Source organism: Pristiophorus japonicus, chromosome 3 (genome assembly GCF_044704955.1).
Source record: "Pristiophorus japonicus isolate sPriJap1 chromosome 3, sPriJap1.hap1, whole genome shotgun sequence".
Taxonomy (NCBI): Eukaryota; Metazoa; Chordata; class Chondrichthyes; family Pristiophoridae; genus Pristiophorus; species Pristiophorus japonicus.
Window position 1 is genome coordinate 217222944 of NC_091979.1, and position 23257 is coordinate 217246200.

Sequence of the window (23257 nt, forward strand, 5' to 3'; positions counted from 1 at the left end):
ACAACAATACCGCTGAGCTGCTGCTGATTTCTTTGGCAAAGTTGCTTCAACAACAACTTTTATTTATATAGTGCCTTTAACGTAGTAAAACATCCCAAGGTGCTTCACAGCAGTGTTACAAAACAAAACTGATACATTTGACATGGAGCCACAAAAAAAGAAATTATGGCAGATGACCAAAAGCTTGGTTAAAAAAGGAGGTTTTAAGGAGCATCTTAAAGGAGGAAAGAGAGGTAGAGAGGCGGAGAGGTTTATGGAAGGAGTTCCAGAGCTAAGGGCCCAAACAGCTAAAGGCACGGCCACCGATGGTTGAGCAGTTATGAGGGATCTTCAAGAGGGCAGAACTTGAGGAGCGCAGACATCTTGTGGGGTTACGAGGCTGAAAAAAATGACAGGAGATAGGGAGGGACAAGGGCATGGAGTGATTTGTAAACAGGATGAGAATTTTGAAATCGAGGCATTGTTTAACCGGGAGCCAACGTAGGTCAGAAAGCACAGGGGTGATAGGTCATCGTGACTTGGTACGAGTTAGGACACGGGCTGCTGAGTTTTGGATGACCTCAAGTTTACGTAGTGTAGAATGTGGGAAGTCAGCCAGGTGTGAGTTGGAGTAGTCAAATCTAGAGGTCATCATCATAGGCAGTCCCTCAAAAATCAAGGAAGACTTGCTTCCACTCTAAAAGTGAGTTCTTAGATGACTGAACAGTCCAATACGGCAATTAAAGTCTCTGTCACAGGTGGGACAGTCGTTGAAGGAAAGGGTGGGTGGGGATTCTGGTTTGCCGCACACTCCTTCCGCTGCCTGCGCTTGTTTTCTGCTCAGCGCCCTCCCGGATGCTCTTTCTCCACTTAGGGCGGTCTTTGACCAGGGGCTCCCAGGTGTTGGTGGGGATGGTGCATTTTATCAAGGAGGCTTTGAGGGTATCCTTGAAGCATTTCCTCTGCCTACTTGAGGCTCGCTGGTCGTGTAGGAGTTCCGAGTAGAGCGCTTGCTTTGGGAGTCTTTTGTCAGGCATGCAAACAATGGGGCCCGTCCAACGGAGCTGGTCAAGTGTGGTCAGTGTTTCGATGCTGGGGATGTTGACCTGATCAAGAACACCAGCATTGGTGCGTCTGTCTTCCCAGGGGATTTGCAGAGACATCGTTGGTGGTATTTCTCCAGCGATTTGAGGTGTCTACTATATATGGTCCACCAAGCTTTAGGCCTACAGGGCTGTAGTGATACCCGCCCTCCTATATGGCTCAGAGATGAGTCTAGAGGTAACAAAGGCATGGATGAGAGTTTCAGCAGCAGAAGAGCTGAGTCAGGAGCAGAGGCGGGCAATGTTACGGAGGTGGAAAAAGGCGGTTTTAGCTGGACATAAAGTTTTTAATCTTACTGGCTAGTATTATTTATAAATTTCCCAGTTAGTAGATGAGTTAGAGGAAGTTCAGAAACTCACTCCCCAGAGCTCCTAGTGGCCAGAGCACAGACCTACATCATAACCGGTAATAACAAGTTGAATGGGAAAAATTGACAGCAAGTCACAGTGGTAAATGCAACAGGACGCAAGGCTTGTGGCAGAAAGTGCATGCCCTACACTAGATTCTAAATAATAGATATGCAAAGGCAGACAGTATATCTAACTCAAAAATTCTAAAGAACGGGAGGTGGGACAAGATAAGGTTTTATCGAGGTGCAAGAGCATTTACAGCAATCAGACGGATCTTACAAATAAGGTTCTGACTTGAATCTGACAAGAGTGACTGTACTGGCAGCAATCCATTACTGTAAATTAAACAAGCTGGCTGAACACAAAGTTCCATTTCATTAAGGTGTTAAATTGTGTTTTAAATATACTGGCCAGAGAATTTCCCAAGTTTACAATTGTTAGACATACCTGCATTTTCCAGCCTTTAACGTTACAATATTATAGGTTGATGCCAGATCTCACCTTCTATTACCTCTTCCTCATTCAATGACTTTTCCTCTCTGGGAACAAGGATGACCAGTGGGACTGCAGGATTTAAAGGTTTAGCTTGCAAGAGTTGTCTGACTTGAAGCATAGCAGATAGCCAGTAAACTTCCTCCTCATCCTGGTCTGTGCCTTCTTTGCGACTTGGTAGCAAGAGGATTAGGGCAGTTGTTCCCAGCAACTCCTTCCGCTGTTCCATTGTATCCACGTCTGTGTCACTCAGAGGGCCTTTGGTCACCTGGTTGAGAAAACCACAGATCACTAAAAGGTGTGAATCCGACATAAATGTAACTTCTGAAATAACCTTTAGTTTACTGAACCTTTATAGAGCTCTGTGAGGGCCTTACCTTTGCACAGATGAGTGTGCGAGCTCCTTACCTTTGCAGATGAGTGTGCGAGCTCCTTACCTTTGCACAGATGAGTGCGCGAGCTCCTTACCTTTGCACAGATTTTTTTAGTGAGACCCTTACAATTGCACAGATGTGTATGCAGGGGCCTTACTTTTATATAGATATCTGCTCAAGGCCCTTACAATTACAGAGGTGCGCTCGAAACCCTTACACAGATGTGTACGTGAGACCCTTACCTTTACACAGATGTGCACAAGCAGATCGAATGCTTCACTGCTGTTCACTGCTTTGCATAGATGTGTCTGAATGACATCATCAGCATCACTGTCCAGATCATCCACCCTTTCGCTTCCTTGGAATTTTGCTTGCAGCCAATCAATTAAAGTTCTAAAAATGGGAAAACATGTATTTTTTTTAAATTTCTAATTAATTAAAAAATAAAAATGACTAAATAATTGTGATATAAGCTAAAAAATATGATATTTTCTCACAATACATTAGTCCAAATAACTTTTTTATAACCACAGACAGACTTAATATGCATAACATGCTGTTACAACCATGTCCCAGGTTGAGCGGCACTTCAAATTTTAATCACTAGTGTATGAAGTGCTGGTGCACTGGCATCGCCTAACTGCCTGAGCGTGGAGGAAGTTACCAGCTGGTACCATGTCAACTTGCCATGTGCTCCTCTCACCAGCTCTATTTAAAATTAAGAATGTGAATTCAAGTGTTGGTGAGTGGAACTGGTCCTACAGTCAATAATGCTGCTCTCCACAGTACTCTACCACTCTCATTCTCAGGATTTGGGGTTTTTTGCACATATTTCATAATTTTATAGCAGCAATGCTCCAGTGTCTCAGTTGGCAGAAGCCGCATGTAACTGCCATGCAGACGATAAGATCCGAGGTCTGTGCTGAGTTAGCTTCTCTCAGGCAGGCTACAGTGAGAATATTTCATCTGGACTCAGCTCTCAAGCTAGGGTTAAAAAAAAAACACAAGAGCCCAGAATTTGCGTTGGGTAATAACAGTGAACGATAAAGTTTGTTCATCTTTATTTCAGGTTTACCTTTCCCCCATGTGACCGCCCCAATCTTTGTTTTGCTCTCTAACATTTTTTTTAAAATTTAGAATAAAAGGAGCTAATTCACGTCCTGGTTCCCAGTCTGTGAGAATGCATTGTGATTGGTTGCTTCGACAGCTTGTTGACGTCATAACAGCTCGCGTTAGAGATTCCCCTTCAACTTACATTGATCTCAACTGAACGTCTGAAAAGCAGAACCTCTCGCCACAGAGATCATGAGATCTTTGTGGGAAGCTTATTTCAAGGTCAACGGTGAACACCTTTGCTTCCCCACTGACTGCAAATTACAAGCCAAGGTTTCCATCCCTGAATCCTATGGGCTAGACTTTCCACTTTGTTGGCTATCGCCCAAAAAATGGGCGATGGTCCAGCGATGTTCGATGTCTCAGCCTTACCGATCGCTGGAACATCGCCCATTTTTTGGATTGAGATTTTCCACTCGGCGATAGGCCAGCGATGTGAAATGGGTGATACGAAAAGTCGGCGATGTGACGTGCGCCCAGCGAAATGACGTGCGCGCAGCGAATGGCCAGCGATGTGGAAGGCAAAAGCTTCCCTAGCAACGGCATTCTGCGCATGCGATTTTTTTTTTCTTGGTGACTGGTTTTCTCGCGTTTCAGGAGGTCAGGGGTCATCCACACAGGGAGGGGCAGAGAGAGAGAGAGAGAGAGAGAAAGAGAGAGCGAGCAGAGATACCGAGAAGGCAGTGAATTGGAGGAGAGAAGAGAGAAAGAGTTTGAGGTTTACAGATAGTTGACAGACTTTGCAATATAATTTATACGTCATAATATACAGTTAAAAGTTATATGATGTCTGAAATGCATCATAATGCTGAGGGGAAGAGAAAGAGGGCGAACCTTTCAGCGACGGAGCCAATGAGGCCCTCCTCAATGAGATGCAGTCCTGTTGGGGCCAATTGACGCGGGTGCTCACGGGAAACCCCCACCCAGTGTGTATCGGAAAATGTGGTTTTACCTCTCCTGATAGCTAGGTTATGCAACATACCACAATAAACTCAGCGACCTGGTCAGGGTGGTACTGTAAGCTGTCACCAGAGTGGTCCAGGCATATGAAGCGCTGTTTTAGAACTCCAATTGTCTTTTCAACGATGTTGCGTGTAACTATGTGGCTTGCGTTATAACGTTTCTCGGCTTCAGTAACGCGATTACGCAGTGGGGTCATCAGCCAGCTGGCAAGGCCATATCCTTTATCCCCCAGCATCCAACCATGACCTTCTGGCTGATCAACAAACAGGTCAGGGATATCACTCATGCAGGATGTGTGCATCATGGATGCTGCCAGGAAATGTAGTGTCATAATAATTTGGTTGTGGTCGATAACGAGCTGCACATTCAGGAAATGGAATCACTTTCTATTGGAGCTCTGTTATGAAACACCTCCGGGTTCTGTAAAGAGGTTTTCAGGACGATGTGCATGCAGTGTATTGCTCCCTACACCTTGGGGAAGTTTGCTATTCTCGAGAAACCCAAAGCTCTCCCTATCTGTGCCTCCCTGGTCATAGGGAAGTTTATAAAGTCCAACCTGCAAGCGTAAAGAGCTTCTGTCACCTGCAGCAGTGTATGGCATGTTGAGAGATATCACAGATGATGCCAGATGAAACCTGAAAGGATCCCGATGCGTAGAAGGATAGTGCCGCAGTAACCTTTACCTCAACGGACAGTGCGGTTCTGATGGTGCTGGAAGGCTGCAGATCCCCCTTGATGAGCTGGCATATCTCATCGATGACCTCCTTCCGGAAGCGCAGCCTCCTAAGATACGCGTTTTCAGACAAGTTGAGGCAAGATTGCTTTTCCATGTACCTTCGTTGGCTGTACACTCACCTCCTCTGTCTCCGCATTACTCTGCCACCTCCTTGATTGATGCTTTCAGAAACTAGCGTGTGAGCAGTTACAAGTAATGGCAGAGAAACCATAGGTCCCATTACTATCAATAATTATTTTCACTTGCTATAAATGCACTTTAGTAAAAAAAATGCCTAATCTACTAAGCTAATATTAGTATAATTAAATACAAGTATAAATGTGAATGGATCTATCTGTAAAAGACCCTTAAATAACTCACAATATATAAGCTCGAGTTTTTTAGCTGCCTCCTCCCTTCCTCCGAAATTCAAAATGGTGTCCGTAGCTCCCAGTTCGGTGAGGAAGGCCACAGTCAGAGGTGGATCTGGATTTGGAGGCTATGGCCAGGGAGACCATGCAAATGCACTGCAACGTCCTGGGTGCATTGGAAAAGGTCCCACAGAGCATAGACGCAGTTGCTCTGAATGTGCCAGAGGCCGCCTCAAGCATTGAGGATGGGCTTGCCTCTCCAGAGTCCAACCTCCAGCGATGTTCTTAGCGAGTGATCGGCCCGGCGATCACCTCAGCGATCAGCTCGGTGGTGTGAGCCGAAACTTGGGGGCTTAATTTTCCGGCGATGTTCCAGCCTGAGTTTCCACTTTTTGCACAAAATCAGCGATAGCCGGCCGTTTTGGCCGATATATGGGTGATGTGAAGTGGAAAGTCTAGCCCTATACATTTAGACAAGAGCTTAAATGGTTCAGTATACCTAATGGCTGCTTGTTTCAGCTCAGTTTAATTAAATTTAATTAGTGTCATAATGGTTCAGGCGGAAGTTCTCCTGGGTCTGTGCCTGGATGCACTGGATCACCTGGATAGCTTGGAGCACATATCCAATTTTCCGATATTCTCCCACCACAATCCAGTGCAACCGGGCAGTCCTAGGAAAATCTCCCCTAACATATCTTTCAAACCAGATTACCACATGGACACTTCCACTGGATGGAGTCTTTTTGTGATATTGTCGTCCACCTATTTAAAGTTACATTCGAGACAGTGTTGCACATCAGAGAATCGGTGTGGTGGCACTGGTCAGAGACGTGTTTGATTCCTCCCACTCTATTGAGTTTCCTGCCTCAGGTGCACTGTTGAGAGAGTGGGGAGGGGAGGGAGGAGAGAAAAGAGGGGAAGAGAGAGGAGAGGGGGAAAGGATGAGAAGAAGCCAAGTATCTTTCTGAGGAGATGGAAAAACAAGACAGTCTCCAGCATATGTATTGGCCAACATGCTGGCTGACAGCAGCAACGCGGGGAGGCCGGGAAGGACATTGCTCAACCATTCCCCTCCTCTCTGCTGCAGGTGTGCCTAGCTCCCAGAGATGGAGGAACCCAGGAGGGAGCCACACCCTCACCAAACAAACACTCAATTTTGGCTCCTCTGTGCTCTGCACCAGTCCTCGGGTGACAAGGTGAGCGTACAATCTACTCCAAGCCTCCCTGCATTGTCTTGACCAATGATGAGCAGAATTACCCTCCCTCCTGGCATTGATTAACTTGGCTAGACAATTAGTCCAGGCAGCTTGTCAAATGCTGAATGAGGCAAGCTGTGGCACATTTACAGTTTACAATGTATTGACTGGTACAGCAAACTGGAGTCAGTAAGATGGCAGACGCTTAACAAAATATGGCTTAAAACAAACAGACAGGGAGTCACTGGCTTATTCTAACCTGTTGGTGTCACTAAGTCCATATTCTTCATCACTTGGCAACAGTAGAACAACCTTCCAGAAGATTTTCCCCTGACGAGTCGGGAAGCTATTTGCAACCAATGTGAATAAATCCAAAGGAGTCCAGGCAGCTTCACTAATAAATAAATTATAATTCAAATTTAATAACGCCTGTATCTTGCTTCATGGGCATCATATACAACAAACAGTAGCGCTTGTTAAGTCATATACAACAAAGAGCACTGCCCATTGTTTTAAACCACACGTTCATGCAAATGCAATGTGCCTGCTATATGTGATGGCCAGCACAATGTGAGAGAGAGTTAATGAAATTAAAAATCACACTGTTCAAAAATAATGTCCTCAAACCCGAAACATGAAACCACCCTGTCCTGATTAATTTCAAAGCTCCTGAATTGCTGTCGCCGTGTTTGCGAATGTCTTTCAGAAATTAATATTTAATAACTGGGTGATTCAAATACATTACAAGAATACTGCAGGACAAACTGCTAAATTTATGTTTCTTAGATTCAGAGAAGCTGATGATTATATGAACAAACAGGTAGACTGTAGAGGTTGCTACCTACAAACTGCCCTGGTCAATTTCAAAGTTCTTGAACCGCTGCCACCACATTTGTGAATGTGTTTCAGAAATTAACAATTAATAAGGGACTGATTCAAATCACTTACGTTATTCCCATTCACAACTCTTCAGAAAGTGAAGCAGACCGTGCCCTCTTGTAGCAAGATCTGGATGACATTCAGGTCTGGGCTGATAAGTGGCAAGTAACATTCGCGCCACACAAGTGCCAGGCAATGATTATCCCCAAAGAGCGTCTAATCACCTCCCCATGACATTCAGTGGCATTATCATCGCCCAATACCCCACCATCAACATCGCCCAATACCCCACCATCAACATCGGCCAATACCCCACCATCAACATCAGCCAATACCCCACCATCAACATCCTGGGGGTCACCATTGACCAGAAACTTAACTTAAACAGCCACATATGTACTGTGGCTACAAGAGCGAGTCAGAGGCTGGGTATTCTGCGGCGAGTGGCTCACATCCTGACTCCCCAAAGCCTTTCCACCATCTACAAGGCACAAGTCAGGAGTGTGATGGAATACCCTCCACTTGCTTGGAAGAGTGCAGCTCCAACACCACTTAAGAAGCTCGACACCATCCAGGACAAAGCAGCCTATTTGATTGGAACCCCATCCACCACCTTCAATATTCACTCCCTCCGCCACCGGTTCACCGTGGCAGCAGTGTACATTCTATAAGATGCACTGCAGCAAGTCACTAAAGCTTCTTCGACAGCACCTCCCAAACTCACGACCTCTACCACCTAGAAGAACAAGGACAGCAGGCACTTGGGATCACCATCACCTCCAAGTTACACACCATTCTGACTTGGAACTATATCACCGTTCCTTCATCATCACAGGGTCAAAATCCTGGAACTCCCTCCCTAATAGTACAGTGGGAAAACCTTCACCACAAGGACTGCAGCAGTTTAAGGCGGCGGCTCAGCACGACCTTCTCAAGCAAAATTAGAGATTGGTAATAAATGCTGGACTTGCTGGCAATGCCCACATCCCATGAACAAATAAAAGAAAACATTAAAACCAGTGCTACGCGGCGTACGGCAGTGATCAGGGACGGATGGAAGATGACCACGAAGAGCTGTATGACTTGCCAAAAATAGTCTGCCTGCTTAATACAGTTTAAGCGGCACCTTTATAATTGATGTCTATTCTAATGGCAAATGGTCAGCAACATTTTCCAGATATATAGATAGCTGTCCTGGTTAAACGGGGACAGTATACGTGGTGACACTGTAACTCAATTGCCTAAATAAGAGAAATGACTATCCTTTGTGAAAGGTGAAAATGTCAATGGTGTCTGCAACTGAATCCAGGCCACAAAATTTCACAAGTTCCTGTACCAGAGGAGCTGCTGGTAGAAATTCTGAACTCTCATTTGATGAGCTGTTTCCTTCCTCCTCTGCAGCAACCTGCAACACAGCAAAAAAAAAACATCTGTCACAGCTCGTTCATGTATTTTCTCACCACATCATACCAAGCCACACTCTGCATCAGGACCAACATTAGAGCCTGGTCATTAGCAGCTGTGGACACATTACAGGAAACACCATACAATGGAAGTCTTCCACACATCCAGAAAATGGTGTCAGGTAGTCAAATAAACAATTGTTAATACTTATGCCTCTATTATTTGCACCGCAATGCTGTCCTCTTTAGCCTCATCAAGATTTAACTACACCAACCTACAAAGCTGCAGGGTGCAACTGTCTATCTGCATATTACAAATGGGTATGATTTGGTGGCCATTACAGAAACATGGTTGCAGGGTGGCCAAGACTGGGAATTAAACATACAGGGATATCTGACGATTCTGAAAGATAGACAAGAAGGGAAAGGAGGTGGGGTAGCTCTGTTAATAAAGAATGATATCAGGGCAGTTGTGAGAGATGATATTGGCTCCAATGAACAAAATGTTGAATCATTGTGGGTGGAGATTAGAGATAGTAAGGGGAAAAAGTCACTAGTGGGCGTAGTTTATAGGCCCCCAAATAATAACTTCACGGTGGGGCGGGCAATAATCAAGGGAATAATGGAGGCATGTGAAAAAGGAACGGCTGTAGTCATGGGGGATTTTAACCTACATATCGATTGGTCAACTCAAATCGCACGGGGTAGCCTGGAGGAGGAATTCATAGAATGCATACGGGATTGTTTCTTAGAACAGTATGTAACAGAACCTACAAGGGAGCAAGCTATCTTAGATCTGGTCCTGTGTAATGAGACAGGAAAAATAAACGATCTCCTAGTAAAAGATCCTCTCGGAATGAGTGATCACAGTATGGTTGAATTTGTAATACAGATTGAGGGTGAGGAATTTGTGTCAGAAACGAGCTTAAACAAAGGGGACTACAGTGGGATGAGGGCAGAGTTGGCTAAAGTAGACTGGAAACACAGACTAAACGGTGGCACAATTGAGGAACAGTGGAGGACTTTTAAGGAGCTCTTTCATAGTGCGCAACAAAAATATATTCCAGTGAAAAAGAAGGGCGGTAAGAGAAAGGATAACTAGCTGTGGATAACCAAGGAAATAAAGGAGAGTATCAAATCAAAGACCAATGCGTATAAGGTGGCCAAGGTTAGTGGGAAACTAGAGGATTGGGAAAATTTTAAACAACAGCAAAGAATGATTAAAAAAGCAATAAAGAAAGGAAAGACAGATTTCGAAGGTAAACTTGCGCAAAACATAAAAAGATAGTAAAAGCTTTTACAGATATATAAAATGGAAAAGAGTGACTAAAGTAAATATTGGTCCCTTAGAAGATGAGAAGGGGGATTTAATAATGGGAAATGTGGAAATGGCTGAGACCTTAAACAATTATTTTGCTTCGGTCTTCACAGTGGAAGACACAAAAACCATGCCAAAAATTGCTGGTCACGGAAATGTGGGAAGGGAGGATCTTGAGATAATCACTATCACTAGCGGGGTAGTGCTGGACAGGCAAATGGGACTCAAGGTAGACAAGTCCCCTTGTCCTGATGAAATGCATCCCAGGGTATTAAAAGAGATGGTGGAAGTTATAGCAGATCCATTTGTTACAATCTACCAAAATTCTCTGGACTCTGGGGAGGTGCTATCGGATTGGAAAGCAGCTAATGTAACACCTCTGTTTAAAAAAGGGGGCAGACAAAAGTCAGGTAACTATAGGCCGGTTAGTTTAACATCTGTAGTGGGGAAAATGCTTGAAACTATCATTAAGGAAGAAATAGCGGGACATCTAGATAGGAATAGTGCAATCAAGCAGACGCAGCATAGATTCATGAAGGGGAAATCATGTTTAACTAATTTACTGGAATTCTTTGAGGATATAACGAGCATGGTGGATAGAGGTGTACCGATGGATGTGGTGTATTTAGATTTCCAAAAGGCATTCGATAAGGTGCCACACAAAAGGTTACTGCAGAAGATAAAGGTACGCGGAGTCAGAGGAAATGTATTAGCATGGATAGAGAATTGGCTGGCGAACAGAAAGCAGAGAGTCGGGATAAATGGGTCCTTTTCGGGTTGGAAATCGGTGGTTAGTGGTGTGCCACAGGGATCAGTGCTGGGACCACAACTGTTTACAATATACATAGATGACCTGGAAGAGGAGACAGAGTGTAGTGTAACAAAATTTGCAGATGACACTAAGATTAGTGGGAAAGCGGATTGTGCAGAGGACACAGAGAGGCTGCAAAGAGATTTGGATAGGTTAAGCGAATAGGCGAAGGTTTGGCAGATGGAATACAATGTCGGAAATTGTGAGGTCATCCACCTTGGGAAAACAAAACAGTAAAAGGGAATATTATTTGAATGGGGAGAAATTACAACATGCTGCGGTGCAGAGGGACCTGGGGGTCCTTGTGCATGAATCCCAAAAAGTTAGTTTGCAGGTGCAGCAGGTAATCAGGAAGGCGAATGGAATGTTGGCCTTCATTGTGAGAGGGATGGAGTACAAAAGCAGGGAGGTCCTGCTGCAACTGTATAGGGTATTGGTAAGGCCGCACCTGGGGTACTGCGTGCAGTTTTGGTCACCTTACTTAAGGAAGGATATACTGGCTTTGGAGGGGGTACAGAAACGATTCACTAGGCTGATTCCGGAGATGAGGGGGCTTACCTTATGATGGTAGATTGAGTAGACTGGGTCTTTACTCGTTGGAGTTCAGAAGGATGAGGGGTGATCTTATAGAAACATTTAAAATAATGAAAGGGATAGACAAGATAGAGGTAGAGAAGTTGTTTCCACTGGTCGGGGAGACTAGAACTAGGGGGCACAGCCTCAAAATACGGGGGAGCCAATTTAAAACCGAGTTGAGAAGGAATTTCTTCTCCCAGAGGGTTGTGAATCTGTGGAATTCTCTGCCCAAGGAAGCAGTTGAGGCTAGCTCATTGAATGTATTCAAGTCACAGATAGATTTTTAACCAATAAGGGAATTAAGGGTTATGGGGAGAGGGCGGGTAAGTGGAGCTGAGTCCACGGCCAGATCAGCCATGATCTTATTGAATGGTGGAGCAGGCTTGAGGGGCTAGATGGCCTACTCCTGTTCCTAATTCTTATGTTCTTATATTATCTGGGGTAGGATTCCAACTGAAGCCCTCTGAGCACAGTACTTCAGTGTACCAAGGTAAAATACAATTTCCAAATATGTCCTGTAATTATTTGCTGCAATAAAGCTCTATAAAATTGACCTAGATGGTACACCCCGACCTTAAAGTTGACCCCAGACTGCTCTGTCACAGTGTTTAATTCGCAATGATTATAGAATTATCTCACTTTGGCAAAGGTGTATGGGTAAAGTCCAGTTTGATTATCAAAAAACTGACAACCTCGTATGCAGTTACTCCAAGTTAGGTACATTAGGGGATCATGGGACTGGGTGGGACAAGAGAGTATTTGTACTCGCTCTTCCCTTTCTCACCGACATCACCATGCCTCACTTTCACGTCACACACTTTGATGTTTCTGTATACAAAGTGTAAGATTACAAGAAATAATGTTAGCTTCTGTAAAGAATAGAGGGTACGTGAGAACTCAAAGAACAAGGGAAATAAACATCAAACAGGTCCATCAGTACCAGAATGAGACAGATTGGTTAATGTTTTGAATGGGACTCCATTAGGATTAACAAAAAGAGGATACCACAACAGAACAAAGCAAGAAGGGGAAAATAAAAATCAGAAAGGAAATCAAAAAAGTAACAGATGATGTGATTGAGGGTAGAGAGAGGGGGGCAGGGCAAGTGGTGAGAACCAGAGGGAGAGCAAAGGTTGTTGGGGTGGAGAGGGAGAGTAGTGAGGAATTAAATGTGAGCTGCAATTCTTCCTTCTAAGAATCCGAACAAATTGGTAAAATACATCAACATGTGTAGGATTCCAGAACTAGGTGCCATAAATAGGGGGATAGTCACTAATAAAGCCAATAAGGGATTCAGGACAAACTTCTTTATCCAGAGAGTGGTTATAGAATGTGGAACTCGGTATCACAAGGAGTGGTTGAGGCAAATAGCATAGATATGTTCAAGGGGAGGCTAGATAAACACATGAAGAAGAAAGGAATATGTTGATGGGCTTAGATGAGGAGGGGTGGGAGGAGGTTGATGTGGAACATAAACACCGGCACAGACCTGTTGGACCGAAGGGCTGTAGACTTGAAAAGCAACTATGTAATATCAGTACCGTATACACGAGCTACTGAGGTTGTCGTCCGTGGGCAGTTCTGGGCTCACCACTTGGGCATTCAGTTTGCAGTCAGGGCCTGCCCTGCCTGGAGCTGCTGGGAATGTCCACATTTGTTTCCTCAGGCGTTTCCGAGCCTCTGCAGTAGCTCTCCATCTAGCAGAACATTTGGAAATTGAGAGTTAAAGAGTGGTTTAAGGATAATTAATTGAAAGAGTGTGTAGTATTAGTCGCTCTCCCCTTTCCCACTGACATCACCATGCCACACTTTCACTTCACACACTTTGATGTTTCTGGATACAAAGTGTAAGATTACAAGAATGGAAAATGGAAGGGATGACCGGTTAATTTCCCAGTCAATCAAGCATTGCTCCAAGTGACTGGGATTGATTTCATGCATTATGATGTAACTATCTCCACTCACTGCAGTTTGCTGGAGAAATCACCCTGCTTTTATCAGAAGCAGTTTCTATAGTTTTAGGTCACAAGTTCTATTTGCTGTAGTTCATAGAGGCTCTTTCTAAATAGACTCTGTAGATTGCTGTAGTGCGCGATTTAAACAGACTTTATTTGAGCCTTGTCGCAAGTCCCACCCCCTTTCCAATTCATTGACTGATACTGTGCTGTCATGAGACACTCTGGTTAAAGATTCCATTGCATTATTCAAAGAGCAGAGAGCTCTGTGTCCTCCTCGAAATGCCCACCCATGACCCTTGAAACTACTACCCCTTTCCAATCCCCTTTTGCTCCCCAAAGTCCTTGAACGTGTTGTCACCACCCAAACCCGTGCCCATCTTTCCCAGAACTCCATGTCTGAATCTCTCCAATCAGGTTTCCGCCCTTGCCACAGCACTGAAAAGGCTCAAAATAGTCACAAATGACATCCTATGATTGTGGTGCACTATCCCTCCTCATCTTCTATGCAGCTTTTGAACACTTGACCACACCATCCTCCTCAACGGCTCTCCTCCACTTCCTCACTTGGTTCCAATCTTATCCATCCAATTGCAGCCAGAGCATTTCAAACAATGGCTTCTCTTCCCGGCCCTACACTGTCACCCAAGGATCTATCATTGGCCCCATCTTCTTCATCTAAATGCTGCTGCTCGGTGAGATCATCTGAAAACACGAGGTTCCACATGTATGCTGATGACACCCAGCCCTACTTCGCCACCATCTCTCTCGACCCCTTCACTGCCTCTGATTTGTCACTCTGCTTATCAGACATCCAAAAATGTCCTCCAATTAAATATTCAGATATCCAAAGCCTTTATCTTCGGTCCGAGACCACAAACTCCGTTCCCTAGCCACCAACTCCATCCCTCTCGCTGGCATCTGAAAGGCCTGACCAAACCCTTTCACAACCTTGGCGTCACATCAGATCCTGAGTGGAGCTTCCTATCCCATATCGTCCCTATCACCAAGTCCACCTAACCCCACCTCCGTAACATCACCCGTCTCTGCACTTGTCTCAGCTCATCTGCTGCTAAAACCTTTATCCATGTCTTTGTCACCATCAGACTGGACTATTCCAATGCTCTCCTGGTCAGCCTCCCACTTTGCACCTTCCATAAACTTGGTCATCCAAAACTCTGCAGCCCATATCCTATCTCGCACCAAGCTCCGTTCCCTCATCACCCCTGTGCGAGCTGACCTACATTGGCTCCCGGTCCAGCAACACCTCGATTTTAAAATTATCATCCTCGTTTTCCAATCCCTCCGTGGCCTCGCCCCTCCCTATCTCTGTAATCTCCTCCAGCCCTACAACCCTCTGAGATCTCTGCACTCATCTAAATCTGACCTCTTGCGCATCACCAATTTTTATCATCTCACCATTGGCGGCCGTGCCTTCAGCTGCAATGCGCTCTCAGGAATTCCCTCCCTAAACCCTCTCCTCCTTCACGGCACTCCCTAAAACCCACCTCTTTGACCAAGCTGTGGGTCAGATCTACGAATAAGTTCCTTCTTTGCCTTGGGGTCCACTTTTGTCTGATTATGCCTCTGTGGGACATTGGAGACTTGCTAAGTAAATACAAATTCTTTCGTTTGCTTAGTACAGGCATCTTTCGATTACCCGCACACGGATCCAACGGGAAACCATTGTTACGGGATTTAAAATTTCAGTCCGGGAAGGCATCGGGCTTTAACTTTATAATGTCAATCGCTCCGATGGAAAAATTGTTTACCCGGCATAGCCCAATTCCCGAGGGACCCGGATAATCGAGAGTTGCCTGTACTCAGTTTCAGCACCAAACAGTCGGAGATCACAAAAGCTGGAGGTTAGATGCAATTCAGAACTCCCACGACAATCTCCTGGCACTGCATCTCACCACTAGCAAGAGCAGAGCATTGTTTACTGACTCATGGTGATTGTTCCCTACTTTTAATTGTCTCTGTCTTTTACTGGGTTATTATAAAAAAAAAGATTTGAAAGAAACTTTACGTTTAAACACTTACATTTGCTGGGACCTGAAGTGAAGTTCCACTGTAGTTAACAATTCTATGGGGAGGACATTTTCCTTTCACTTACTTCTTTAAGTATTTGCAAAAACAGTGAACTTCCTGCAGTGTCTCCTTCACTGCCTGGAATATTTCGCTTTCCAGTGTTTCTTTGATGAGGTAGCTGCAGAGCTCTGATGAGCATTGATTGATCCGTGCTCGCCTGTCCTCCTCCACTGCAAGCCTGTAAGAGACAAAGTAAAGGGCTGAGTACAAGTATCTCCTTGATGGCATGAAACTTGTAGAATTAAGGAAGATACTTATCAGCAACATCTTGCCTTTTTCCAATCAGAGATTTAAGGTAGTTCTGCAGGTACTAGGCCCCTGAAACTTGAAACCTGCAGCCCGAGTCCTTTAAAACATGTGGGTTTGGAGACTTGTAAAAGCGGATTGCTGATCGGAGCATAAAAGCTGCTCCTCGACTGGTCTAAATCTACCAATTATTGAATAGCTTTTTACAGTCTACCAGCGCTGTAAGCTTAAAAGCTGAAACGGACAAGTCTGAATCACCTGAACACACAAGTGGAAAAGGATGAAAAAAAAAACTAGCAGTGGCCTCACGAGCCATGTGTTTGCAGGCTGGATTTTGACCACAGGCCTTGTCTTGAGCAGCCCTGTTGCAGGGTATGCTGACCCCCGCCACCCACCCCCAGAATGTGGGGCAGAAACATTAGGGCAATTCTGGGCACGAGGGATCTTGTTCACACAATTAAATGACTTGGAACCAAGTGAGACTTCAGAAATGTAGGCCCCAAGTTTCCACATGATTTTCTCCTGATTTTTAGGAGCAACTGGTGGAGAACGGACTATCTTAGAAATCGCAATTCTCCACATTTTTTTTTCTGCAGTTTTAGTCAGTTAGAACAGTTTCACTTTGGAACAGAATTTTTTCTTTAAAAGGGGGCGTGTCCAGCCACTGACGCCTGATTTCAAAGTTTCCACAGTGAAAACATACTCCAAACTAACTTAGAATGGAGCAAGTGAAGATTTTTGTAGGCCTGAAAAAACCTTGTCTACACATTAAAAAAATCAGGCGCAGGTTGCAAATTAGGCGTCCGGAACGAGGTGGGGGGGGGGAGGGAAGTCATTAAATTCTACAATAAATCCTTATTTATACTTCTATAAATATTATACAAATAAATCCAACCTGAATAAAAATTTATAAGCAAAGAAAAGATTAAATAAACCATCTTCCTACCTGTGTGAAAGTGCTTCAGGCAGGGGGAATGCTGCAGGAAGCCTCACAAGTTGAGGCAGCCGTTCCCGACGGCATGGGGGGGGGGAAGGGAGTGAGGGCCCGACCGAGCACAGCAGGGGGGAGGCAGAGAGGAGGCAGCCGTTCCCGACGGCATGGGGGAGTGGAGGGTGGAGGAGGCAGTGAGAAGGCTGCAGGAAGCCTCAGAAGTTGAGGCAGCCATTCCCGACGGCAGTGGGGGGAGGCCGTCGGGAAACGGCTGCCTCAACTTCTGAGGCTTCCTGCAGCCTTCTCACTGCTGCAAGAAGCCTCAGTGCTGATCATGGAAGGGCAATATGCTTTTATTAAAAAATGTTCAAAAATTAAACAGCTACAAAGAACTACAAAAATGGGCGAGTGCCAATGTTTCCTTCACACTGCACGTGCGCGAACGCTCCAGCGCGCACGCGCAGCGTTGCCGGCACGGAAAAAACTAATTTAAATGGTACCCGCCCCCTCCCACTTACAAAATCGGCGCGAGTGGTAGGCTCCGCCCCCTGGGCGCCGCGCCAAGCTGCCATGGAGCTGCAGGGCGCTCCAGAATCGCGCGTTTTTTTTCAGGCTACGTTTTCGGCGCGAAAAACTGGAAACTTGGGGCCGTAGAGTGGACCCACTGAAGATGATGTTCAACTATAAGAATTGAATAGATGAATATATTGTTTCAGATAGAATTAAGAACTTGAAAATAGATAAAGCAGTTGGGCCGGATGATAGCCACCTGAGGATCCGCAGAGAGATTGGCCACAACAACTCATATTTACGTAGCGCCTTTAACATAGTAAAATGTCCCAAGGCACTTCACAGGAGTATTATGAGACAAAATATCTGACACCGAGCCACATAAGGAGAAATTAAGGCAGGTGATCAAAAGCTTAGTCAAAGAGGTAGGTTTTAAGGAGCATCTTGAAGGAGGAAAGAGAGGCAGAGAGGTTTAGGCAGGGAGTTCCAGAGCTTGGGGCCTAGGCAACAGAAGGCATGGCCACCAAAGGTTGAGCGATTATAATCAGGGATGTTCAAGAGGGCAGAATTAGAGGAGCACAGATATCTCGAGGGGTTGTGGGGCTGAAGGCAATTACAGAGATGGGGGGGGGGGGGGGGGGAAACGAGGCCATGGAGGGATTTGAAAACAAGGATGAGAATTTTGAAATTGCGTTGTTGCTTAACCGGGAGCCAATGTAGGTCAGCGAGCACAGGGGTGATAGGTGAGTGGGACTTGGTGCGAGTTACGACATGGGCAGCCTAGTTTACACAGGGTAGAATTTGGAAGGTCAGCCAGGAGTGCGTTGGAATAGTCAAGTCTAGAGGGTAGCAACGGCATGGATGAGGTTTTCAGCAGCGGATGAGCTGAGGCAAGGGCGGAGATGGGCGATGTTATAGAGGTGGAAATAGGCGGTCTTAGTTATGCTGCGGATATGTGCTTGGAAGCTTATTTCAAGGTCAAATATGACACCAAGTTTGCGAACAGTCTGGTTCAGCCTCAGACAGAAGTTGGGGAGAGGGATGGAGTCAGTGGATAGGGAATGGAGTTTGTGGCGGGAACCGAAAACAATGGCTTCAATCTTCCCAATATTTAATTGGAGAATTTTTCTGTTCATCCAGAACTGGATGTCGGACAAGCAGCCTGACAATATAGAGACTGTGGAGGGGGTGAAGAAAAGTGGTGGTGAGTTAAAGCTGGGTGTCATCAGCGCACATGTGGAAACTGACACTGTGTTTTTGAATGATGTCGCTAAGGGGCAACATGTAGAGGAGTAATAGGAAGGGGCCAAGGATAGATCCTTGGGAGACACCGAAAGTAACAATGCGGGAGCGGGAAGAGAAGCCGTTGCAGGTGATTCTCTGACTACAATTAGATAAATAAGAATGGAACCAGGTGAGTGCAGACCCACTTAGATGGACGACGGCGGAGAGGGTTTGGAGAAGAATGGAGTGGTCAACCATGTCAAAGGCTGCAGACAAGTCAAGGCGGCCGAGCTGTGCTGCATGAGCCTCTCGCCCGTATTTTTATAGTTCAATGCACTCTGGGATGGTTTCCATATACTGGAAGGAGGCTAACATAGTCCTCAAATTAAAAAAAGGTGACAAGATAGACCCAGGTAACTATAGGCCCATTAGATTGACATCAGTAATAAGAAAGATGTTTGAAGGAATCATTAGGGATGCAATATATGAATACTGAGATAGAGAGAGACACATTAAGGACACCCAACATGGCTTCATAAAAAGGTCACATCTTACACACAATGTATTTTTTGAAGGAGTCACAAACATGATGGATGAGAGAAGCCTAGTAGATATTCTCGACTTAGACTTCCGAAAAGCTTTTGACAAGGTACCGCACAAGAGGCTTCCCTACTAGATTGAAGTCACTGGTATTAGTGGTAATATATTGAGCTGGACTGGGAACTGACTAGAAGGACTGGCTAGTGGGCTAGTGATAGATGGATTGGGATCTGTTTAGGGACCAGTCACCAGTGGTATCCCGCAGGGATTGATGTTGGGACCGTTGCTCTTCACTATTTTTATTAATGATCTGGATGTAGGAATTGGGGGCACAATCTGAAAATTTGCAGATGATACTAAGATCTGAGCGAGTGTTAAGGTTGTAGACGATGCTTGACTGCTTCAGGCAGATCTTAATGTGTTGGGAGATTGGGTTCATGATTGGCAAATGATGTATAAATTGGATTTGTGCAGTGTTATGCATGTGTGCAGGCCGAAAGTTCAACATTCATATATCCTTCAGGGAAAGGCATTAAAGAAGATAGAGAAAGAAAGATCGGGCATTCTAGTGCATACATCTCTAAAGGTACATGAGCAATGCCATGAAGCGATAGCTAGAGTAAATAGGATGTTGGGGTGCATTCATAGGACAATTGCGCATAAGACAAAGCATAATATTTGACCTTGTACAAGACCGTAGTCAGGCCTCACCAGGAATACTGTGTTCAGTTTTGGTCTCCTCACATGGTGGGTGATATTGAGGCATTGGAAAGGGTGCAGGTGAGGGCTACTAGACTAATTCCCAATATAAATGATCTTAGTTACCAAGATAGGCTAAAAGAGCTAGGTTTCTAATCTTTAGAGAAGTGCCGACTTTGGGGAGATCTGATTGAGGTTTATATGATGAAGGGAATAGATTGTCTTCCAGTTGACAGTTTGTTCCCAGTGGCTCAGTTGGTAGCAACCTTGCCTCGGAGTCAGAAAGTTGTCGGTTCAAGTCCCACTCTAAAGATTTGAGCATAAAAATCTAGGCTGACACTCGAGTGCAATACTGAGGGAGTGTTGATCTTGTTGAGAATGCATCTGCTTAGAAGGCGGTTACATATTCAGTCATTTGCTGTGTTTTCCAATCTCCAAATATTACTTGTAGTTTACTTATTTTTTCTCCCAAGTTTCATGGAAACATACAGCATAGGAGGCCCATTGTACCTGCGCCGGCTCTTTGAAAGAGCTATCAATTCGTCCTATACCTCTGCTCTTTTCCCCATAGCCCTGCAAATTTTTCCCCTTCAAGTATTTATCCAATTCTCTTTTGAAAGTTATTATTGAATCTACTCCACCACCCTTTCAGGCAGCTCAGTACAAGTCATAATAACTCGCTGAGTTTAAAAAAATTCTCATCTTCCCCATGGTTTAAAAAAAAACATATCTTAAAATTTGTGTCCACTGGTTACTGACTCTCTTGCCAGTGGAAGAAATTTCTCCCCATTTACTCTATCAAAACTCCTCATAATTTTGAACACCTTTATTAAATCTCCCCGTACCCTTCTCTGTTCCTAGGAGAACAACTCCAACTTCTCTCGTCTCTCCCCATAACTGAAGTCCCTCATCCCTAGTACTGTCGAGTAAATCTCCTCCACACCCTCTCCAAGACTTTGACTTCCTTCCTGAAGTGCGGTGCCCAGAATTGAACACAATACTCCAGCTGGGCTCTAACCAGGGACTTAATGGTTTAGCATAACAGCCTTGCTTTTGCACTCTATCCCTCTATTAGTAAAACCAAGAATCCCATATGCTTTTTTAACAGCCTTCTAAATTGGTTTCCAGCCTCCCTGCACTCAGCAGCAGCCAAGGCGGCAAGCCAGTGACCTGCTTCCAGGACTCTGTCAGGATCATTCTAGAACTGGCAATGTGCTTGTGCCAGACCGGCTAACTCTACGAGCGCCTGCCACCCCCCTCCCCCGCCATCCCACCTCTACGGGTCCTATGCATTACTCCGCACACTGGTCCGTAAAATAAGGACACCATTCCATCCTTCCCAGGTCTCCAAAAAGCTACCATGTTAGTCATCACCTTAGTTCCCGAGTGGCACATTTTCTTACAGAGTAACCCACAACTTGGTCTGTAAGTTCATCACATAGTGCCTGACTGTAGCGGGTCTTCCACAACTCTCGTTCCTGCTTCAGTCTGCAACACACAGAAAACATTCATCAGATATCAACAACAACTTGTATTTATACAGGGCCTTTAATGTAGTGAAACATCCCAAGTCACTTCACAGGAGTATGATGAGATAAAAAATTTGACACCGAGCCGCATAAGTAGAAATTAACGCAGGTGACCAAAAGCTTGGTCAAAGAGATAGGTTTTAAGGAGTGTCTTAAAGGACAAGAGAGAGAGAGGTGGAGAGGCGGAGAGGTTTATGGAGGGAATTCCAGAGCTTGGGGCCTAGGCAACAGAAGGCACGGCCACCAATGGTTGAACGATTATAATCAAGGATGCTCAAGAGGGCAGAATTAGAGGAGCGCTGACATCTCGGGGGGTTGTCGGAGGTTACAGAGATAGGGACATTGTCAGTGGCTACCTGGCCTGTTCAATCCTACGATTTTCGTCTTCGATCCTCTGTCTCTCTGCCTGAACTTCCTCAGATGAAATTTGCTTCAGTATCTCTGTGGTGACTTCTGCAATCAGCTCCTCGGTAGACATGTTTGACAAACTAGCAAAATACAAGAGGATATCACTGTGGGAAAGTTCAGAGGGCATTTAAAAGCCAATCTTGTTCCAAGTACTGTATTTGTGCTCCTCAAAGCAAGTGATGTCAATGCTGGCGAATGGAACACTTTCTGCTACATGCATCTGTGCCAGCACCAAGCATTCCAAGGTCAGATATAAAATAATTTGGTGTAAAGTAAAGCTCCCTCTACTGTGCGCAAAACTTGGATGAAGACCCCAACAATTTTCCATTGCTCCCACACAGCTGCCTTGTAGCCTCTCTGAGTGAGTGTGCCAATTAGAAGCAGTTCTGCACTAACAGCTACATGCAAGACTGCTCAAACTATTTTATGCAAGATCCTTAAAGCCAGGGGGTATGGTAGCATAGTGGTTATGTTACTGGACCAGTAATCCAGAGGCCTGTACTAATGATCTGGAGAAAATAGTTAAATTCAGTTAATTAAACAAATCTGGAATAAAAAGCGGTTATCAGTAATAGTGACCATCGGGTTGACCAAAAATCCACCTGGTTCACTCATGTTTTTTAGGGAACGGAAATCTGCTGTCCTTACCCGATCTGGCCTATACGTGAACTCATACTCACAGCAATGTGATTGACTCTTAACTGCCCCCTACCACTCACCACCACCTTCTGAAGGGCAATTACGACTGGGCAATAAATGCTGGCTATGCCTTCATTTTCCTTCCTCGTCCCAGTCTAGGTGGATGTAATGTCTCAATCTACAATATTGCGAACTTGCTCTCAAGATCCTTCAATGTCAGGTGTCATACATGTATCAGTCTCTCTCCAATGTGACCTTCGCCCCACTGTCTGGTGTCTATCTACAACAGCATGTTCAAAGTGGGGGAACTGCCAACTTATTTCTTTCCACTGCAAGGCACTACACACCAGTTCCCATTACTGACCAAATACTTTATGCCACAAAGCTGACATTTAAAACATCTTAGTTCATGATATTTGCACATCATTCTAAAAATGTTATTCAAATATTGAAACTCTCGAGCACTACTCACCAGTTCCCATTACTTTTGAAAGACCAGAGTAATCCCCCCACCCCCCAGTGACAACTCCTTGGCCTGAAGCAGTCTTATACCTGATGGCTTCAGCAGCATAAATTGCCCCTGTTTTCGCCAAATCTTTACACTCCACGCGGAGAACATCCTTTACCATATCTTTAACCAAGTCTTGGACCACTTCAAGTATCATCTGAAAGAAAAGAAAGCAAGCAATACTGAAACAAGGGAGAGACAGTTATCCAAACATCCTAAACGCACAAGGGCAGCATGATTTGGAGCTCTTCATCCATTGCTCCTTTCTTTTGAAAATTGATATCTCCTCTCTATTTTCTAAGACTTTTTTATCCCTCATTTTCTTACTCCTTA

At 44.9% G+C, this 23257-nt stretch overlaps 1 protein-coding gene across 1 annotated transcript in view; it reads right to left on the reverse strand.

Annotated features, from left to right (window-relative positions):
* The window catches only part of mcm3ap (minichromosome maintenance complex component 3 associated protein), a 132871-nt gene that overhangs the window by 27022 nt on the left and 82592 nt on the right, over positions 1 to 23257 (reverse strand). The window contains exons 14-22 of the mRNA XM_070876281.1: positions 22969 to 23081; positions 21726 to 21857; positions 21215 to 21328; positions 15716 to 15868; positions 13186 to 13341; positions 8873 to 8941; positions 6917 to 7051; positions 2542 to 2692; positions 1935 to 2193 (exon numbers count right to left, since the gene is read on the reverse strand). Coding sequence (XP_070732382.1) covers positions 1935 to 2193; positions 2542 to 2692; positions 6917 to 7051; positions 8873 to 8941; positions 13186 to 13341; positions 15716 to 15868; positions 21215 to 21328; positions 21726 to 21857; positions 22969 to 23081 — 1282 coding nt within the window. The remainder of the gene's footprint in view (positions 1 to 1934; positions 2194 to 2541; positions 2693 to 6916; positions 7052 to 8872; positions 8942 to 13185; positions 13342 to 15715; positions 15869 to 21214; positions 21329 to 21725; positions 21858 to 22968; positions 23082 to 23257) is intronic.